This window comes from Euleptes europaea, chromosome 4 (assembly GCF_029931775.1).
Source record: "Euleptes europaea isolate rEulEur1 chromosome 4, rEulEur1.hap1, whole genome shotgun sequence".
Lineage (NCBI taxonomy): Eukaryota > Metazoa > Chordata > Lepidosauria > Squamata > Sphaerodactylidae > Euleptes > Euleptes europaea.
The window spans coordinates 6924623-6945239 of record NC_079315.1 but is presented as its reverse complement, the minus strand read 5'-3'; the positions used below and the strand labels follow the sequence as shown (position 1 = coordinate 6945239).

The window sequence follows — 20617 nt, the reverse complement described above, 5'->3', positions numbered from 1 at the left end:
CTGAATCAGACCATGGCTCCAACACCAGTTCAACCCCAGGCCTCTACCTCTTCTCAGTGGCCAACAAAGGCTGCACTGAAATCAAAGACATTGGATACTCAGACTAATCAATTGGATACCTCCACTTCCCTAGATTCAGATCAAGAGAGAGAGGAAGGAGAATTTGACTCAGGGGACGAGTCTTCTCAGTCAGATGATCAGCCTACTAGATTGTTTAATGGGGAGGATTATCAGAGTTTGTTAGCTAAAGCTATTCTGGCCTTAGAATTAAATGAAGAGTCTGATTCCTCAGAGGAACCTAAATCCAAGCTAAAACAGGGGGTCAAGGAGTGTTTTCCAAGCAAGAAAGCTCCCAACAACTTGGTTCCTTTTCCTGATCTCTTTGTAAGAGCAGTCAGTGATGAGTGGGACAACCCTTCATCTACCAAACAAGTGCCTCCTACTATTAAAAAACTGTATACCTTGGCACCACATGCCATGACCATGCTTAAAGTGCCCCTTGTAGATGCCCCAGTGGCAGATCTTCAAAATCCTGGGTTGGTTCCAGAGGATGGTGTGGACACCCTACGCGACCAACTAAACAGAAAATCTGACTCTCTGGCTAGAGAGGCGCATGAGGCCTCGGCACTTGCAATTCAGGCCAATGCAACTATGTCCATCTTCGCTAGGGCATCATATTTGTGGACCAAAAAACTTATTCAGTTAGTTCCTGAGGATAACCACAGGGTTATTGGAGGATTGGAGAGAGTTTTAAGCGCGGTCAGTCTAATGGCCGAAGCTTCACTGGATTCAATCTCATTCACAGCTCGATCCATGGTTTCCACCACAGCCTTAAGAAGAGGCCTGTGGCTCAGAGCCTGGCCAGCAGACTTCAGGGCCAAAACTACCCTTATGGCTTACCCCATACAAGGAGACAGATTGTTTGGGGAAAAATTAGACAAAATTCTTGTTGAAACCAAAGACAAAAAACATGTCATGCCCAAACAACTTCGCAAGGAACAGAGGTCGTTTAACTACACTCAGTCCTTTCGTTCCTTTCGACCCTCTTCCAAATATCGGACTGATTACAAGAGAGGATCCTGGAATACCTCCCGACCCTTTCGAAGGGGCGGTAGGTTCCAAAGACCTCAAAGCAACACCAGAAACCAGGGATACAATGACAAGGGTGACAAGTTCACAAAATCCAATACCCAGTGACGCCCACCTCACAGGGATAGGAGGGAGGCTACAATTGTTTCTGACCAGATGGTTAGCCTCCAACCCGGACAACTGGGTCTCCAGAATCATTTCAGAAGGGTACCTTTTGGAGTTCACCTGCCAACCACGCGACAGATTCATCCTTTCCCCCACATCCCTCAAGAGGGAAAAGCGCATCAGAACACTCAGGGCCATTCAACATCTGCAAAACATCAAGGCCATAGAACAGGTTCCCATTCACGAAATGCACCAGGGGGTTTACTCCATATTTTTCACTGTCCCAAAGAAAAATGGGGACTGGAGGGCCATCCTGGATCTCAAGTATGTAAACAGGAGAATGACAAAAAAGCATTTCAGGATGGAAACCTTACGCTCCATTGTGGAGTCACTACGCCCCAATACATTTATGACGGCGGTGGACTTATCCGAGGCCTATCTACATGTGCCCATCCACCCACGGCACAAACGTTTCCTCCGATTCGCGATTGGCCCACATCATTTTCAGTTCAGGGTGCTTCCCTTTGGCCTGTCTTCCGCCCCGAGGGTCTTTACGAAGATTCTCGTGACGGTCATGGCCGCTCTCAGACAGGAAGGGATCCAGGTACATCCGTACCTGGACAACATCCTGATCTGCGCTCAATCCAGGGAACAATCCATCCAGCATACTACAACAGTAGTACAGGTCCTCCAGGACCATGGTTACATAATCAATTTCAAAAAGAGTTCCTTAACCCCTTCTCTCTCCTTAGTACACCTGGGGGTTCGGATAGATTCTCAGACAAATTCTCTTTCCTTACCCCCGGAGCGAATTTGCAAAATTATCACGTTAGCATCCTCCGTAATCAAGTCGAAGTCAGCACGTCTAATGAGATTAGCAAAGCTCTTAGGACTCATGATCTCATGCATTGCAGTGGTACCCTGGGCTCGGTTCCACTCGAGACCTCTTCAGTGGTTCTTAAGACCCTTTCACAAAGACATAGCCAAGAAGAGAGACAGACCCATTCGCATTACCCAAAAGGCAAAACAGGGGTTACGGTGGTGGACCCACAAGACAAACCTTCAGAAAGCAAGTCAGTACTTACACGGCGAGCCTCTCCAGTTATTTACCGATGCCAGTTTGGAGGGTTGGGGAGCCACCCTCAACAGACACATGACTCAGGGCCGCTGGTCTCCAGCCGAGACAAAACTGCACATCAATCTATTAGAGATTAGAGCAGTCAGGTTAGCCCTCCTCAAATTCTCGTCAGTCCTTCAGGGTCACCATGTACTCGTGAGGATAGACAACACAACTACGAAGGCACACATAAACAAGTAGGGAGGGACCAGATCATCCTCCCTTCACCTGGAGGCAGTAGCGATTTTCTCATGGGCACAAATACACCTCAAATCAATACGGGCAGAGCATATAAAAGGGACCCTCAACACCCAGGTGGACTGGCTCAGCCGTCAAACCGTAGACGAGGGAGAGTGGTCTCTATATCACGATGCCTTTCAACTAATTATTTCCAAATTTGGCACCCCTCAGGTAGATTTGTTCGCCTCAAACGCAAACGCCAGGGTGCCCAGATTTTTCTCAAGATACTTTCATCAAAATGCAGAAGGAACGGACGCTTTGACCAGCCCATGGCCCAAAGGCCTAATGTACGCCTTTCCTCCGTTGCCAATTCTACCCAGGGTGCTAAGGAAGGTCTTCCAGGAGAAGGCCAATGTCATACTCGTTGCCCCCTTTTGGCCTCGCAGACCGTGGTTTGCAACCCTTCAGCAGCTATCAGTCCAAGAACCATGGAGGATTCCAACTCATTGGGGAACACTTCGTCAGGGTCCTCTAGTACACCCAGACCCCGCATGGTTTTGTTTAACCGCTTGGCACTTGAAAGGGGACTCCTGTTAGAAAAGGGTTACTCCCAAGAGGTTGCAGACACCATTATAGAGGCGCGACGACCAGCCACACGACGCATTTACAATGCCTCATGGAAGGCTTACGTACGTTGGGCTAGAAGGAAAAAGGTCGATCCCATAAACCCAGGGATACAAAACATCTTAGAATTTTTGCAGGAAGGGGTAAGGTTAAAGCTATCAGCTTCTACACTAAGGAGACAAATAGCTGTGATTACTACAGTAATACTACCTTAGAGGGCGTTCCCACATCTAGGCACAAACATGTTGTGGCCTTCTTAAAAGGGGTGGCACAGACACAACCTCCAGTTGTTCATCGATTTCCCTCATGGAGTCTTAATTTAGTTTTGAATGCTCTTACCTCTCCCCCCTTTGAGCCTCTCGACTCAATTCCTTTAAAATTCCTTCGCATGAAGGTTTTGTTTTTGGTGGCCATCACCTCGGCCAGGCGGGTATCGGAAATTAGGGCTTTATCCATCAGAGAAGGTCTCTGTGTGTTTCATAAGGATAAAGCGGTCTTGAGACCAGACCCGACGTTCCGTCCCAAGGTAAACTCCCCCTTCCATAAATCGCAGGAAATCAATTTGCCTTTCTTTTGCCCAAGACCTTCTTGTTCTAGAGAGCGCGCCGCATTCTTTGGATCTTAGGAGGGCGATCCGGACCTTTATCCGTAGAACTGCCGAGTTCAGGAAGACAGACTATATGTTTATCGGCATTAACAATCCCACCAGGGGCAAACAGATGTCAGTGGCAGCAATTAGTTACACCCTCAAACACTGCATTATTGAAGCTTACAGGGCTAGTGGGAACCCGGTACCGGTTGGCATCACAGCCCACTCCTTACGCAGTGCAGCCACTACGACCGCTTTTAACAAACAGTCACCATTAGAAGAGATTTGTAGGGCCGCAACATGGTCTACAATTTCTACCTTCATCAAGCACTACAAGATCAACTCCTGGTCTTCTGCGCAGGCGTCCTTCGGACAAAGGGTTTTGCAGCAGGTAGTGCAAGAAGGTTCGTAACCCGCCCGGTTGGGAGCTCTTGAAGGTCCCACTGCTCAAGACGCCTGAAGCCTCAGTGGAGAACGGAGCCTTGATTACTTACCGTGAAGGCTCCTTCTCTCCTGAGGCGGAAGGCGTCTTGCCCTCCCTAATCATACACTGAGCAATAACATCGAACCTTCTATCTATGAGACATTTTCTAATCAATTACAAATAGAAGCCTTACATAATTGGAGCGAACTAGAACCTGTAGTTCCCTCTACTGTATGTTTGACGTTATGTATGTTGTTCTTGCTGTTACCCGTTGGTAATGTTATCAGTTTTCAGTTGTAGTTCCTGTCTATTGAGCTAGGCAAGCCGGTAACTGGGCTTCTGTAGGCTATTTTCCCGCCAGGAAGACAGGAAGTTCGATTTTAGTCCTGCCTTCCCCGGATGGAACAAGGAAAATAACCCACTGCTCAAGACGCCTTCCGCCTCAGGAGAGAAGGAGCCTTCACGGTAAGTAATCAAGGCTCCGTTCTCCCTCTCTCATAATACAAGAACGCGGGTGGTCATCTGCTGAAGCTGGAGAGTGAGAGGTTCAAAACGGATAAAAGGAAGTATTTCTTCACACAACGCAGAGTTCAGTTGTGGAACTCCCTGCCCCAGGATGTGGTGATGGCTGCCAACTTGGAAGGTTTTAAGAGGGGAGTGGTCATGTTCATGGAGGAGAGGGCTATTCATGGCTACTAGTTAAAATGGATACTAGCCATGATGCATACCTGTTCTCTCCAGGAACAGAGGAGCATGACTGTTATATTAGGTGCTGTGGAACCCAGGCAGGATAATGCTGCTGCAGTCGTGTTGCTTGTGGGCTTCCTAGAGGCACCTGGTTGGCCACTGTGTGAACGGACTGCTGGACTTGATGGGCCTCGGTTTGATCCAGCAGGGCTTTTCTTATGCTCTTGATTTTAACATTGAGAAGATGTCGAAAAAATTACTCCAGTATGCTGCTAATTCTCTGGCTTGGATGTATCAGAATGTCACAGGAAGAAACAGTTTTCCCGGCTGAAACCTCTCGCAGGGCTTGGGGCAGCCAGATAGTAAAATATTTCTTTCGGTAGTCATAGGAAGATACTTTGACATAAAACAAGAATTAGCTGAATAATGTAAGCTGTTACATGTGCAGCTTGTCTTAGCATCGAGAGTCTCATTAATTGGCAGAAAAACAGAATATGAATATTTTTTCAGTAGATAAACATATAACTGGCTAGAACTGTATTTTCGCTTTTGATAAGGCAAGGGATATTTCTTTTAAAAAGCCATTCCCCATCCTATATTTTTCTGTGTAACAATAATTTAATCAACAGAGCGCGGGGGGGGGACGACGACAGTCTCCAATGTTGGAAGCCATCCTAAGTAGGTCTACTCAGAAGCGAATCCCATGTTATGCAATGGGGCTTACTCCCAGGAAAGTGTCCTTGGGATTGCTGCTGTTCCCCCCCTCCCCCATAGTACTGAGCTCCGAGGGATAGCTGAGTTGCTTCTTTCTCATCTTGCCTTGAGTCTCAGTAGTCAAGCGTGAGGTTCAGAGCAGGAAAATACTCATGTTTCCTGAATCCTAGTAGTATAACTCAGATTGAGGTTCTTTTAACCTCCCTGTAAGAAACAGTTGTACTTACGTACTTTATACTCTGAAATCTGTTCTCTCCCTTCAGTTTCTTTTCCCTTCTAACTGAAGCTCATAATTGCATTCCTTCTGGAAGCTCAGTCCTCATGTGGCCATTGGGGAAGGGGGCTCTCTATTGAAATTGGTAAAGTAATATTTTTTCTGCATAGCTGGGTGCTTCCCCCCAAATATAAGAACATAAGAAAGGTTATGCTGGATCAGACCAAGGCCGATCAAGTCCAGCAATCTGTTCGCACAGGGGCCAACCAGGTGCCTCTAGGAAGCCCACAAACAAGACGACTACAGCAGCATTATCCTGCCTGTGATCCACTGCACCTAATATAATAGGGTTCCACAGCACCTAATATAACAGTCATGCTCCTCTGTTCCTGGAGAGAACAGGTATGCATCATGACTAGTATCCATTTTAACTAGTAGCCATGAATAGCCCTCTCCTCTGATCCTGGAGATAATAGGTATGCATCATAAGTACATTAGAAAAGCCCTGCTGGATCAGACCAAGGCCCATCAAGTCCAGCAGTCTGTTCACACAGTGGCCAGCCAGGTGCCTCTAGGAAGCCCACAAGCAAGACAACTGCAGCAGCATTGTCCTACCTGTCTTCCACAGCACCTAATATAATAGGCATGCTCCTCTGATCCTGGAGAGAATAGGCACGCATCATGACTAGTATCCATAAATACCGCTCTAGTACTAGTAGCCATAAATACTCCTCTCCTCCATGAACGTTTCCACTCTTCATAGGGCAGTTGCTCTAGCCTCCCTGATCATCTTGGTTACTCTTTTCTGCACCTTGTCAAGCTCTGCAATATCCTCTTTTTAGGTGTGGTGACCAGAACTGTACACAGTATTCCAAGTGTGGTCTCACCATAGATTTGTACAAGGGCAGTATGATAGCAGCAGTTTTATTGTCCAACCCCTACCTTGAGCAGCCCTGCAGCTTGCCGTTAAAAGGAAATGAATGTCACAGACATTTCCCCCCTTCCCCCAGCCGCACAATAGTGTGACGGCTGATTAGCTCCGGGGTTCGCTCGCCTCTGAACCAAAGCCATCTAGTATTGTACTGTGAACGCTCTGACTGCTGAGCTTTGAGTCTACGTGAGCAGGCGGCCGCTCATCTAGCCTTGAACTAGATGGACGTGGGGGATATTCTGCTTCTCCTTCCTGTGTGGGGAGATTTCGAAGAAAACTGGGTAAAGGGACGCACACCTTGGGACACGCTTCACGGGCGCTAATTGAGACCTGTTGCCGGAGACCCAGGAACTCAGCGGGGCTCCCCTCCGAGAAGAAATGACAACGATTGGTTCTTTTGTATTGCTCTCCTAATTCACAGCAGTACAGGCCAAAAATATACCGGAATCATGTCACTTATATTTACCGGAATCCTGTCCCTTATTGCTTCGCTGTTTCTACCATTACGGTGTTTTTTTTGTTATTTGGACCATGAAAGCGTTTGGCTATGATTTAGCTCCTTGTTGTAACTTTTGTATTCTGTTGTAATTTGTTGATATATACATTATCGTGTATGTATCTTTGCCGGCTCACACAATACAGTCTAACATATCTTCATTGTCATTTATTGTGTATATTTTTGGCCTGCGCCGCTGTGAACTTGTTAGCCACTTTGTTGTGCAGCACGTTTGCATTTTGTGTTGCAACTCCTCTCGATTCATTCGTATTCACGATCTCGCTTTGTTTTCGGTGTTTCCAGGAGATAAAGACGGCAGCAAGGTGACCACAGTGGTAGCAACTCCCGGACAAGGCCCGGACAGGCCTCAAGAAGTTAGTTACACGGACACCAAGGTGATTGGAAATGGATCTTTTGGTGTCGTGTATCAAGCCAAACTCTGCGATTCGGGAGAGCTCGTTGCGATTAAGAAAGTTCTGCAGGACAAGAGATTTAAGGTGAGAGGTCTTGGTAAATCTTTAGACAGCTGTCATATTCTTTTTTCCTCCATTACATTTTTATTTTTATAACAACATGACATATACATACAAACATAAAACATACATCCCACATTCATAATCTAAGCTCCTTATCTATAACAAAATCCTTACCAACCATCACACTGTTGCATAGGAGCGGAAATAAATCATTCTAAATATCTGTTAATCGTTGGAACTTAAGAGTAACTATATCTTTAACATAACTAAAATGCATTTGCTTATACTCCAACGTGCATATAATCTTACTTACCTAGCATCTTATATTGTATTATGTTGTATTAATCTGCTAATACTATTTTGTAAGCCTTTTAACCAATATATCTAAACAATGCGTTTAATTTAATTATTCGCTAATGATATGTGCTTTATTTTTGCACCTCTTCTAGAATCTTTATCTGAGTGAAAAATATAAACTTGTATTTCCTAACTTACATATAATCAGTATATTAATTACCTTATTTAAGATTATATTAGAATATTTGTACCCATTTATTTGTTCATCGGCTTCTGCCCTCTTGACGTTTAGTTGCTGATTTATTTTTCATGAGATTATATGTATGCGTAGTACTGTCTGCATTGATATTCCATTGTGATTTGTATAAAAGGAGTAGGAAGAAAGTCCTGATTTGAGTACAGAATGCATGATGGGTGAGTCACTAAATGGGGGAAAGAGAAGTGTTACTTCTTTATCATGAAGTCTTGTCAGGAGGGAATTACCTTCATTCCGCTTTCTATGAAATCCCAAATAATTCAGAGAGAGGCAGAATTTGCATAAAGGCTTTACAGGCAGATCAGTTGATTCAAAAATCGTTTATTTCAAATTGCCAATGGAAGGGTGATTTGAATGAAGTTTCCCCTTTGTATGTTGAGTATCTCCTATGCCAGTGGTCGGCAAACTCACCAGTCAACCGAGCCAAACATCAACAGCACGATTGAGATTTCCCTTGAGAGCCACCTAGGCTCCGCCTCCTTTTCCCTCAACCCGAGGCTATAAAGATCCCTTCTCCCACACCTCTTCCTCTCCTTGCCAGGAGAGTTGTCTCAGAGGGTGGGGGCCTCGTCGTTGCCCTCCCCTGGCTCTTCTGGCTGCCCTCAGCCCGACTTGCGTGGGGTGGGATTTTCCCCCTCCTTGCTTCCCAGGCCGCGCTGCGCCACGGCTGCCGTTTCACGCACGTGGTGGGGGGCGGCACGCGCCAGGATGGCTCTTTGCTGCAAAGGCAAAGTCTCATCCAACCAGAGCTTCAGCGGCGCCCGAGGTGGGGGGCGGTGGGCCTCTTCCCGTCGGAGTCGCGCTGCCGTCTCTGGCCAGCCTTGCGAGCGTGCGGGGAAGCGCGGCCTTCTCCGTGAGGAAAGCGGGGAGAGGCTGCGCAGCCCGGCCAGCTGCGAAGCTCTCCTCCATCCCAAATCTACAGGAGTTTCCCAACCTGGAGGTGGCAACCCCCCCCCCAGAGGCTGGACCAAAGCTGGCACTTTGGGCGCACAAAGGCGAAACGGAGCCTCCCAACACACCAGGCGGGCTTGCAAAAAGCGCTCAGGGTGCGTGAGACCGACCCCCTCCTCCCCCCTTTTCCCAACATGCAGTGCACCATGAGCTCAAAGGGAAGCAATGCATGCTGGGACATGTAGTTCCCCTGTGAGAGGCCAGCAGCTGGGCTCGCAAGATGAGGGGCGCCTCCAGTCCCTTTCCTTCAGGCATGTCCTCTCCGCGCCTGTTCCCCCCACCGTCCCGCCAACCATTTCCCGGTGGGAGCTGTGGCTGGAGCCAGGCCGACCCCTCTGCCTCCCTGGCGCCTCCCTCCGCCATCGCACTCCTCCCTCCTCCTGCCAGCTGATGGGCGGGTTGTTCGGCCTCTCCCCGGGGACCCGGCTGGTGAGACAGCCTGGGGGCCGGGGGCTGTCACGGCCACTGCAGCGCCCCGTCGGCCAGGCATGGTCTGCCCGGACTGGTTCTCCCGCTCGCCAGCTGACGAGCGGGCCTGTCGGCAGTTGGGGGGACTTCGAGCCCGCCCCCCTGGGCGCTGGGAGGCGGCTCTAGTCGACTGCTGCTTGCCGCCTCTCCAGGCTTCTCTCCAGGCGAGTGGGGGTCCGAGGGCTCTTCCCCCCTCCCCTGTGGGTTGGCGCTGGGACCGGGGTTGGGCTTGACAGCCCGGGGCCGGGCAGGCTGTGACCGCGCACGCGCGGAGGAGCGGAGCCCCAGGTGGGAGAGGCGGCGCTTGCGCAGAGGCGTCTCGGAGGAGGAGGAGGAGGAGGGAGGGGCGGTGGGCCGCCGGCTGCCGCAGCAACAGAAGAAGCGCCGGCAGGAACCTCGGCTGCCCGGGCCCCGGGGGAGACTAAGCAGCAGGCACGGCGCCCAGGGGCAGAGCCGCACCCAAGGGGCCAAAGAGCCACATGCTGCTCGCGAGCCGCAGTTTGCCGACACTGTCCTATGCCAAACTACATGAAAGGTAAAGGTAGTCCCCTGTGCAAGCACCGGGTCATTCCTGACCCATGGGGTGACGTCACATCCTGACGTTTACTAGGCAGACTGTGTTTACGGGGTGGTTTGCCATTGTCTGCTCCAGTCGTCTACACTTTGCCCCAGCAAGCTGGGTACTCATTTTACCGACCTTGGAAGGATGGACGGCTGAGTCAACCTTGATCAGGCTACCTGAAACCAACGTCTGTCGGGATCGAACTCAGGTCGGGAGCACAGCTTTTCACTGCAGTACTGCAGTTACTATTCCATTTATGAAAACTTTTGTAAATTCAATTTCCCCTATATATTGTCAATTTGCTCCAAGTATCATAGAATCATAGAGTTGGAAGGGACCACCAGGGCCATCAAGTCCAACCCCCTGCACAATGCAGGAAATTCACAACTACCTCCCCTGCACACCCCTAGTGACCCCTACTCCATGCCAGAAGATGGCCAAGGTGCCCTCGCTCTCATCGTCTGCCTAAGGTCATAGAATCGGCATGGCTGACAGACAGCCATCGAAACTCTTCTTAAAAACTCCAGGGAAGGAGAGCTCACCATCTCCCGAGGAAGCCTCTTCCACTGAGGAGGGCTCCAACACGAGGACGTTCTGAGAGGAGTTGAGTGGGGCATAGGTTCAAATAAAACACAGGAAGCGACAACGTATACACTGTGTTTTTAGTCCTAAATGTAGATTTGTTTTTCACTCCATACACTTGCAGAGTCACTGAGGACTGTCATTTAATTTTGGGCCAAGTGGCTGTAACTTTACAGATGCAACACTCGTTCAGTACGGTCTTTCTCCAAGATATAGCAGACAGTGGGGGTTACCGCACTAGGTATTCCCAGCGATGTATCAAGAGTTTGAAAACGTTATAAAAATACTGTTCGCCCTTTGTTTGGCCCCTTTAGCTGTGAAGACGTCTTCCAACCATTTATAAGCCGTGGTATCCAAAAACCCTTTTAAAGCGTTTTTTACAACATTTTCAAACTCTTAATACATTGCTGGGAATACAAAGTGCGGTAACCCATAGTGTTTCGATGTTTATACATAGGAGGAGTTGTTATTGAGCAAGTAGTGGTTAGACTAGGGATCCATAAAGGGCCTGGCGGATTGTTTTGAGGAGATACAGGGCAACCTGTACAGGGCAACAGTTCCCTGTATATTAATGCTGGTCTCCCTAACCTCCCCGCTATGGTAATATATTTTTTATCTTTTATTCAACTGTATTTATTCCATCTGCTCGCCTTACTGAAGCTTGTGTTTTGTGCTACGCTTTAGAGGCGCCTTAGGTAAATTAGGATTCATCTTCAGTCTTCGGCGGAGCCCCACATATGGGACTGCGCCTGCTCGCAGGCCTGCCACCCGAAACTTTATTAGCCTCAGACCTCTAAAGGGGGATGCCCCTCCCCTCAGCAGCGGCCGGCTTCCCGCTGGATCCCATCCCCTCCCCTCCTCTTTGCCGCCGCCAAGTAAGGAGCTTTTCTAGACCTCAGCGTTTTCGCTACCTCTTCGGACTACTTTCGTTTTTTGTGAGTCTTCTTATTAAGTCTGTTGTTGGGTTCCCCCCAACCAGATCTCGGTCTCCGTCCCCGAGCCGATTTAAGGGCTATTTCACCGTTGCCTTGATCCCCCCGGCTGCGTGCCGAGGGCCGGCATGGCGCCCAAGATGCCTTTCAAACTATGCCCAAAGTGCGCAACAAAGATTCTGCACATGGACCAGCACGATCTGTGCCTCATTTGCCTGGGTGAGGGACATAACGTCTCCGCGTGCAAAATCTGCCAGAAATTTTCTACCCGCGCCCGTAATGCTCACGCTGACCGTCTTAACACAGAGCTATGGAAAAGAGCGCTGACGGCCCCCTCTCCATCGGCTGGCTCTGGGACACCGTGAGACGCGCAATCTGTTCGATCGGTACCGGTCACCTGGACCCCCAGATCCGGCTCGGATCCGAAGCACTCGGATCCGACGCACACCGCGAAGAAACACAAGCACAAGACAAAACACAAGGAGAAAACTCGCAGCGCCAGTCTCCCTCCTTCTAGATCGGTTACCCCGGCTCAAACGACCTCGGATCCGACGTACACCCAACCGGATCTGATCACGGTACCGAGGACCCCGTCCTTCCACTCGGGATCCCCTCTACTCTTCTTCTCTGATGTGGAGGTGGAGCCACTAGATGAGACTCTTCTCCCCTCGGATCCGGGTCCTTTGAATCCGAGGAGGGTGGTTCAGCCTTATCCCCCCCCCTGCTCCACAACCACCTATCTCTCCAGCCTTGCTACAGGACTGGATCGAATTCTGTAGGCTCAAGCAAGTCAACCTACAGGGCAGACCCTTAGCCCACACCACTCCTCAACTGCTCTCTCCACTTTACCCTCTTACACAGAGGAGCCCCAGAACTGAATCTGAAACTGAGGATCCTGAAGAATCCAGAGTCTCAGTGGAAAGCTCTGAAGGTTTGTCAGAACCTTCCCCAGACGAGTTAGTTGGGGACACTGAGGCTGTCTCCCCATCAGAAGACTTGAAACTAAGAACCGAGCAGATGATCCGTATGGCAGAAGCCTTGGACATTAACATCACCACTACGGATAACAAGCCAAAGAATAAAATTCTTAGTCGTCTTTACCCTGACTCACCTGGCATAGCAGCTTTCCCTTACCCTAGAAGGCCTCTCTGAGGTCTCTAAATCAGTGTGGAAAAAACCTGCTTCTGTTAATCCATCAACAAAGAAAATAGAGAACTTGTACAGAGTTAAGCAGGATTCAGCAGAGTTCCTGATCATCCTCCACCCTCTTCTATAGTCAAGGAGGATCCAAACCAGACAACGTCAAGGTCAGCACTCCACTCCATCAGATAAGGAGAGCAAGAGATTGGATCACCTAGGCCGGAAGGCTTACACCTCTGCCGCCCTAAATTTCCGTATTGCAAATTATCAGACTATAATGGGGGGCTACCAGCTCTTTTTATGGGAAAAAGCTACCCCCCACATTGATCTGTTACCTGAGGAGTCTAAATCCGCCCTCAAACTGATTCAATCTGAAGCCACCCGGCTCTCAAAACAAGAGATCAGCGCCGGCAAGCACGCGGCTGAAACCGCGGCTAGATCCATGGCCACAGCAATCACACTTGAGGCGTCACTCCTGGCTGTGTACTACAGCCCTCCCTCTAGACACCAGGGTCCAGATCGAGGACTTACCTTTCGAAGGTGACACACTCTTTGCTGCGGGCACCACGGAGTTCCTCACCAATATTAAAAAAGACCGACAGATAGCAAGGTCTTTGGGCATTACACCCCTCTTTCAACACCAAAGAGAGAGATTTAACCCTCGCCAGAGCTTCGGTGCTCCACCCTATAGAGGACAACGGTACCAACGCTACCATCTGTATCCATTCCCAGAATTTGCTCCCCAGTTGGAAGAGCTCATGTTGAAGGGTGCTGTTCAGAAAGTTAATTTACCGTGTTCTGGGTTCTTCTCCCGCATATTTATGGTTGAGAAAAAGGATGGGGGCTCTAGGCCCATTATTGATCTGAGGTTCCTTAATAAATGTTTACGCATTTCAAAGTTCCGCATGGTCTCATTACCCTCTGTAATGGAGCTGATTACCCCAGGCACGGGGTTTGCGGTTTTAGACCTTAAAGATGCGTATTTCCATATATCAATTCACCCTTATCATCGGAAATACCTTATGTTTCGTTATGGGAGTGAAGTTTTCCAATACACTGTCCTCCCATTTGGACTAGCCACGGCCCCAAGGGTCTTCACAAAATGCATGGCAGTGGTCATGTCTTTCCTCAGGAGACAGGGTTGCTGTATCTACCCATATTTAGACTGGCTGGTCACAGCTAACAGCCCATCTAGACTATCCTCCCACCTAGATCTGGTCTTAGCTACCTGTGTAAAGCTTGGTCTCATGGTTAACCTCAAGAAATCCAAGCTGATACCATCACTACAAGCCCAATTCATAGGGGCAATGCTGGATTCCAGTAGGGGTAGAGCCTTCTTCCCAGAGGGAAGGGTGTTAGCAATTAGATGCATGATTCAATATTTTTCTAGGTGCAGGCATCAGCCAGTCATTTCCATACAGCGTCTACTGGGGTTCCTGGCCTCTACGACAGCTGTTACCCCCTTTGCTAGGCTGCAAATGAGAGAGCTACAAAATTGGTTTATCAGATCGTACAACCAGTCACGTCACTCCCAGTTGCATAGACTGTCTATCCCGAGAGGCATACTGCGGTCACTATGCTGGTGGCTGTCTGACCTCAACCTACTTAAGGGAATGCCCTTCGGCTACTGGAACCCTGAGTTCACCCTTACTACGGATGCTTCCTTGGAGGGTTGGGGTGGCCATTGCGAGGACATGTCTATACAGGGCCAATGGGACATTAGAGAGTCTTCCCTCCACATCAACATGCTAGAGTTGAGAGCTGTGTGTTACTCACTTACCTCTTTCTCAGATATCCTGCAGGGCTCCCGAACACTTCTTCAATCCGACAACACTACGACTGTTTACTATATAAACAAACAGGGAGGCACGGGTTCCCTCCCACTGTGTCGAGAAGCCCAGAAGGTCTGGAAGGTGGCCTTGTTGAACAGCATCCAGCTAAAGGCCATTCACATAGCAGGGGTTCAGAATACTTGGGCTGATGCTCTCAGCAGGAAATTCACCACCAATCACGAGTGGGAGCTCCAAGAAGTCTTCTTGCACCCGATTTTCCAAGATTGGGGTTCCCACAGATAGATTTCTTTGCAACCAAAAAGAACAACAAGGCACCGAGATTCTGCTCTCTAGCAGGGAGCGATCCGGAGTCCCTAGGGGACGCCTTTCAGTTAACCTGGTCGGGTACCCTCTTTTATGCCTTCCCTCCGTTCCCCGTTAGCGAGGGTTCTAGGGAAGGTCAGAGCAGACAACACAGAATGCATTCTGATAGCCCCTCAGTGGCCACGCCAGATATGGTTCACAGAGCTGATGACTTTAGCACGAGGGGTTTACAGGCCATACCCAAACAACCCGACTCTTCTCAGATGGGGACAACTGTACCACCACGATGTAGACAGGCTGTGAGAGATCCCCCTCTCTGAGTTTGCTTCTCCAAATCAGTTGCTCAGACGTGGATACAGAAACAATAGATTTATTGAAGCCTTCAGGAGATGAGACAGGCACAGGTAGAAAGTTGCAAGTGAGGGGCTATACGGGTTTACAGAATATATTGACTCCAGGGCACTGGGGCACTGGGGTTCACACTTATTGTTATGGGAAGTTACAAGCTTGGCGTAATACAAAACATCAGACGGATCCCAGGAAGTCTGGTGCGGCTATCACACTTCCAAGGCCGCACCGGCCTGAGGGAGTACTGGCAGGAAGAACAGCGGGGGGGGAAGATACATGGGCCATCAGGCCTGGCGCCTGAGACCAGAAGGTGTGAACTGCTTTTACGAGTTCACTGATAACACCGCAGGTGATGGAAAGCAGAGACACAAAGACAGAGACCCTCACATTCTGCCCCCCTTAAGGCCCCCCTCCGAGAGGACGAGGCTTATCGGGATAAGCGAGGTGGAATTCTCGGACCAAGCGAGGAGCTGCCATGTGGGGTGCGGCCACCCATTCGTCATGAGCGGAGCCAAGGTTTTTCCAGCGAACAAAGTAAAACAGTTTCCCTTTCTTCCATTTGGAATCTAAAACCTTGGATATTTCCAAATGGGTATCCCCTCCTACTACGGTAGGAATCTCATGAGCGGGAGGGGGGTGGAACTGGGGAGCTGCTACATAAGGTTTGAGGAGGCTTATATGGAAGACTGGATGAACTCCCTTGAGAGTCTTAGGGAGACTCAGTTCCACGGTAACCTCGTTGATTACTCTGGTAATGGGGAAAGGTCCTACATAACGGTCGCTCAGTTTTTTGCAGGGGCGAAGAGAGCGGAGGTTTTTGGTGGACAGATAGACTTGCTCCCCCACCTTGAGTTCCCATCCCGGAGACCGGTGTTTGTCTGCTTGTTCCTTGTACTTGCTTTTTGCCCTTTCCAGATTTTTGAGCAACCATGGCCAGGTGGATTTAACCACCTGAATCCACTCCTGAAGATCAGGGGTAGACTGGAGCTCTGGCGAGACGGGGGCAGAACCGAAAGGGCCAAAATCCGTCCCGTATATAACTTGGAAGGGACTAAAGCCGGTAGAGGAATGAGGCGCATTGTTGTACGCATATTCGGCAAATGGCAGCAGGTCGACCCAGTCGTCCTGGTGGAAATTTACATAGCAACGCAAATAACATTCTACTACCGCATTTACTCGTTCCGTTTGACCATCCGTTTGGGGGTGATAGGCGGAAGAAAGGCCCTGTTCCTCCACTCCCATTAACTTTAGGAAAGCCCGCCAGAATTTGGCAACAAACTGGACCCCCCGGTCGGAGAGGACCTTCCTCGGGATCGAGTGTAGCCTGAGGACGTGCGTGATGAACAATTTAGCTAAGCCCTGGGCTGAAGGAAGACCTGCACATGGAACGAAATGAACCTGTTTGGAAAAGAGGTCTGTGATAACCCAGAGAACCGTTTTCCCCCGACTTGGAGGTAGGTCGGTGATAAAATCCATGGCGATGACTTCCCAGGGACGGGAGGGGTTCTCAAGCGGTTTGAGAAGCCCCGGGGGTTTTCCCATCCGTTTCTTGGCTGTGGCGCAGGTGGGGCAGCTGCGCACATACAACTCTACATCAGATCTCATACCGGGCCACCAGAATTGCCTTCGAACCAGGTGAAGCGTTTTTATGAAACCAAAATGACCCGCTAGTCTGGCCCCATGTACAAGTCCCAATACTTCTTTGCGAAGGGAAGATGGGACATATAGTTTCCCCCCTTGCACCCACCAGGTGTTGGTTCGTTCCAAGCCAGTGGGGAGGAGATGGTGCTCCTCCTCCTGTAAGGAGGCGTCCCGGAGTCGCTGTTGGAATGCTTCCGGGATACCTTTGAGCGTAGGGGGGGTCTCCGGTTGGCGGGCTTGGGATCGGGTGGTGACGGCCAAGCCAGGGACTTCCCCTCGCTGTTCGGGAGTGAACAGGGAGTCGACGGGGCGATCGAAATCGTTGCGATACTGGGGAAGTCGTGACAAAGCATCAGCTAGGGCATTTTCTTTGCCAGGGACATGTTTGAGGGTGAACCGGAATTTTGCAAAAAATTGGGCCCACCGAATTTGTTTGGCATTGAGTTTTCTAGCTCCCTTGAGAGCCTCGAGATTCTTGTGATCTGTGCACACTTCGAACGGCAGCTCGGCCCCCTCCAAGAAGTGTCTCCATATGGTAAGGGCATGTTTGACCGCTGCTGCCTCCTTCTCCCAAATGGCCCAGTTGATTTCGGACTGGGAAAACTTCTTGGAGAAGTAGGCGCATGGCCTCAACCGTCCCCCCTCATCCCTCTGCAATAGGGCCCCGCCCATGGCTACATCCGAGGCATCCACCTGCACCACGAAGGGCTTGGTGCAATCCGGGTGAGCCAAAACGGGTTCGGATGAAAAAAGTAGCTTTAAACGTTCAAAAGCTTGCTGGCACTGGGGAGACCATTGCAGACGGGCTGAGGGGAGTGCGGCGCTAGCCCCCCTGTCCTTGGTACGCAACAGGGCAGTGAGGGGAAGCGCAACTTGGGCAAAGTTGGGAATGAAATTCCGGTAAAAGTTGGCAAACCCCAAAAACTGTTGAAGTTGGCGGCGGGTAGTGGGGGTTTCCCAGTCCCGCACCGCCTGGACCTTGGCGGGGTCCATTTCCAACCCTTGGTGGGAAATCACATACCCCAGAAATGTAATAGAGGGTTGGTGGAATTCACACTTGGACACCTTAGCATACAGTTTGTGCTCCCGCAGCCGCTGGAGCACTTCTCGCACTAGGCGCACATGTTCTTCCATGGTTTCAGAGTAAATAAGAATGTCATCGAGAAATACCACCACCCCCCGAAACAGTAAATCATGCAAAACTTCATTAATTAATTGCATAAAGACACTCGGAGCCCCCGAAAGTCCGAACGGCATGACCAGGTACTCAAACATCCCAAAACAACTGGAAAAGGCCGTTTTGGGTTCGTCTCCTTCTTTGATGCGAATGCGGTGGTAGGCTTCTACCAAGTCCAGTTTGGTGAAGATTCGGCCCTCCTTTAATTGTGCTAGAAGGTCAGGAATAAGAGGGAGGGGGTAAGCATTAGACTGGGTGACTGCGTTCAGTCTGCGAAAGTCAATACACAGTCTTAAATCGCCCGTCTTTTTCTTTACAAAGAAAGCTGGGGCTGAATAAGGAGCCTTGGAGGGGCGGATGAAACCCCTCGCCAGATTGACATCAAGATAGTCTCGCAATACAGTCTTTTCACTAGGGCTCATGGGGTAAACCTTTCCCTTAGACAGTTTGCCTTCCCCTACAATCTCGATGGCACAGTCCGTTTCTCTGTGGGGAGGCAGTTCGTCGCATTCTCTAACATCGAAAACATCAGTAAACTGCGAGTACTCAGAGGGTAATTGAGGAGAGACCGGGGCGGGGGACCCTACCAGTGCGGCGGCTGGAGTTCTGAGTACCCGTTCCTTGTCATGCAACCCACAGGGGTTTTCGGGGAAGGAAAGCACCCGTTTAACCCAATCAATGGAGGGATTGTGTCCCCTTAACCAGTTCATCCCTAACACCACAGGGGTTACAATAGGGGCGATGGTGAAATACAACCGTTCCCAATGTTCCCCCACGGACATAATCACGGCTGCAGTTCTATGGGTCACAGGGCCCCGTTTAAAGTCACTCCCGTCCATTTGGGAAAAACGGAGGGGTCCCGGAAGCCGCTTGCGCCGGACACCCAACTTCTTGGCAGTTTCCTCATTTATCATGGTGCGGGCACACCCCGAGTCGACCAACGCGGGGACCTCTAACGGGGGACCCCCTTTGGGTAGGGACAGCTGAACACGCACAAATACATTGTCCTCTTGGGCGCTTACCATCGGTGGAGCTCCTTGCACAACGATAGGGACGGTCTGCTGCGGAGCCCCCTCTACAGCAGACCGACGGCGTTTTTTGCCGGCTGTTCCCACTCTTCCTCCTCGCTGGAAGAGGGGGACGGGGTGGTGGCTTCCGGGGAGCCGTCCGAATCAAAGACGGTATTTGTAATCCGGGACCCCGATGGGACCGTAGAGTCGGATGCCCCATCCTGGGGGCGCGCGTGGAGAGCGGAGGGTGCGCCGGAGCGCCGGCTCAGTGGTCCACTTCTGCGGCGAGGCTGGCTGTCGGCGGCCGGTTTCGTCGGCTCGGCCTGGGTTTGGCGGGGGGGGGGTCGGACGGCCTGAGCGAGAGGGGCATTGCGATGCAAAGTGACCCTTTCCCCCGCAGATCAGGCAGACGCCGGCCTCGAACCGCTTGCGGCGTTCCGCGGCCGAGAGACCCCCGCCACCCCCTTGCCGGAGTTCCCGGCCACGGTCACCTCGGGGCCTGGGGTCTCGCCCAAGCCGTTGCTTGGACAAGTTCAGGAGTTGTTTGCGATTCTCGATGTCAGCAGCATGGCGAACCCAACCTTCCACATCCGGGGGGTTCCCTTGCATGAAGGCCCAATGTTGGAGGTCTGGGTTGAGACCCTCCCTGAAACATTGTACCAAGGTAGCTTCACTCCAGTCCAGAATTCGGCTAGCCAGTGACTGGAACTCACTTGCATACTGCGCCACCGACTTAGTCCCTTGGCGCAGTTGCATCAGGGAGGCTTTAGCCCGCTCACCCAGAGTCGGGTCCTCAAAACGGTTTCGGAGTGCTACCATGAACTCGTCCAGGGTTCGCAGCACCGGCGAGCGGAGTTCATACTGCAACACCATCCAGGCGGCCGCCTCCCCTTGCAGTAAGGAAGCCACGTACTGCACCCGGGACTCCTCAGAAGCGAAGGTTCGGCCTTGTTCCCGCATAAAAATGTCTACTTGGACCATAAAAAAGGTCAACTGGTCTCCCGACCCGTCATATGTGACTTTCAGGTCCCGACGGGCCGGGGGGGCAGGGGTTGCGGGCGGAACTACCGGCGCCCCGTCTGGGGGAGCACCGGCTGGAGGTTGCAACTTCAGCGCATCTAGGGCCGTAGCCATCTCACCCATTACGCGTTGCATGCTCTCCATCTGCTCCTGCATAGCCCGGCGGTCTTCCTGCCACTGCTTTCGTTCTTCCTCCATGAGGGCCTCTTTGCGGGCCGGGTCCCCTTCGAGTCCCGTGCTGGGGAAGGCCAACCGGCGATCCTTCGCCGCAGTCCGCGAGAGCGACCAGCCCTTGGGAGAGTCCAGCCAATAAGTAAGCCCCCGGGGACGTTCGTCCCGATCTTGGTCGGGGGCGCGACCCTTCGGTTTCTTTGGCTTGGCTCCCTCCTCCTTCGGGTCCGGCTTCTCCGGCTCGTCCGGTTCCTTGGGGGCATCGGGGGTAGGGGTGGTGTCCTCGTCGGCTGACATTCTGTCCAAAGCGGTACAGCTGC

The 20617-nt window shown here is 50.9% G+C and overlaps 1 protein-coding gene across 2 annotated transcripts in view; it reads left to right on the top strand.

Annotated features, from left to right (window-relative positions):
- GSK3B (glycogen synthase kinase 3 beta) overlaps positions 1–20617 on the top strand; it is a 118795-nt gene that overhangs the window by 38802 nt on the left and 59376 nt on the right. For both annotated transcript variants that reach the window (XM_056848048.1, XM_056848047.1), the window contains exon 2: positions 7474–7667. In XM_056848048.1, the coding sequence (XP_056704026.1) occupies positions 7474–7667 (194 nt within the window). The remainder of the gene's footprint in view (positions 1–7473; positions 7668–20617) is intronic.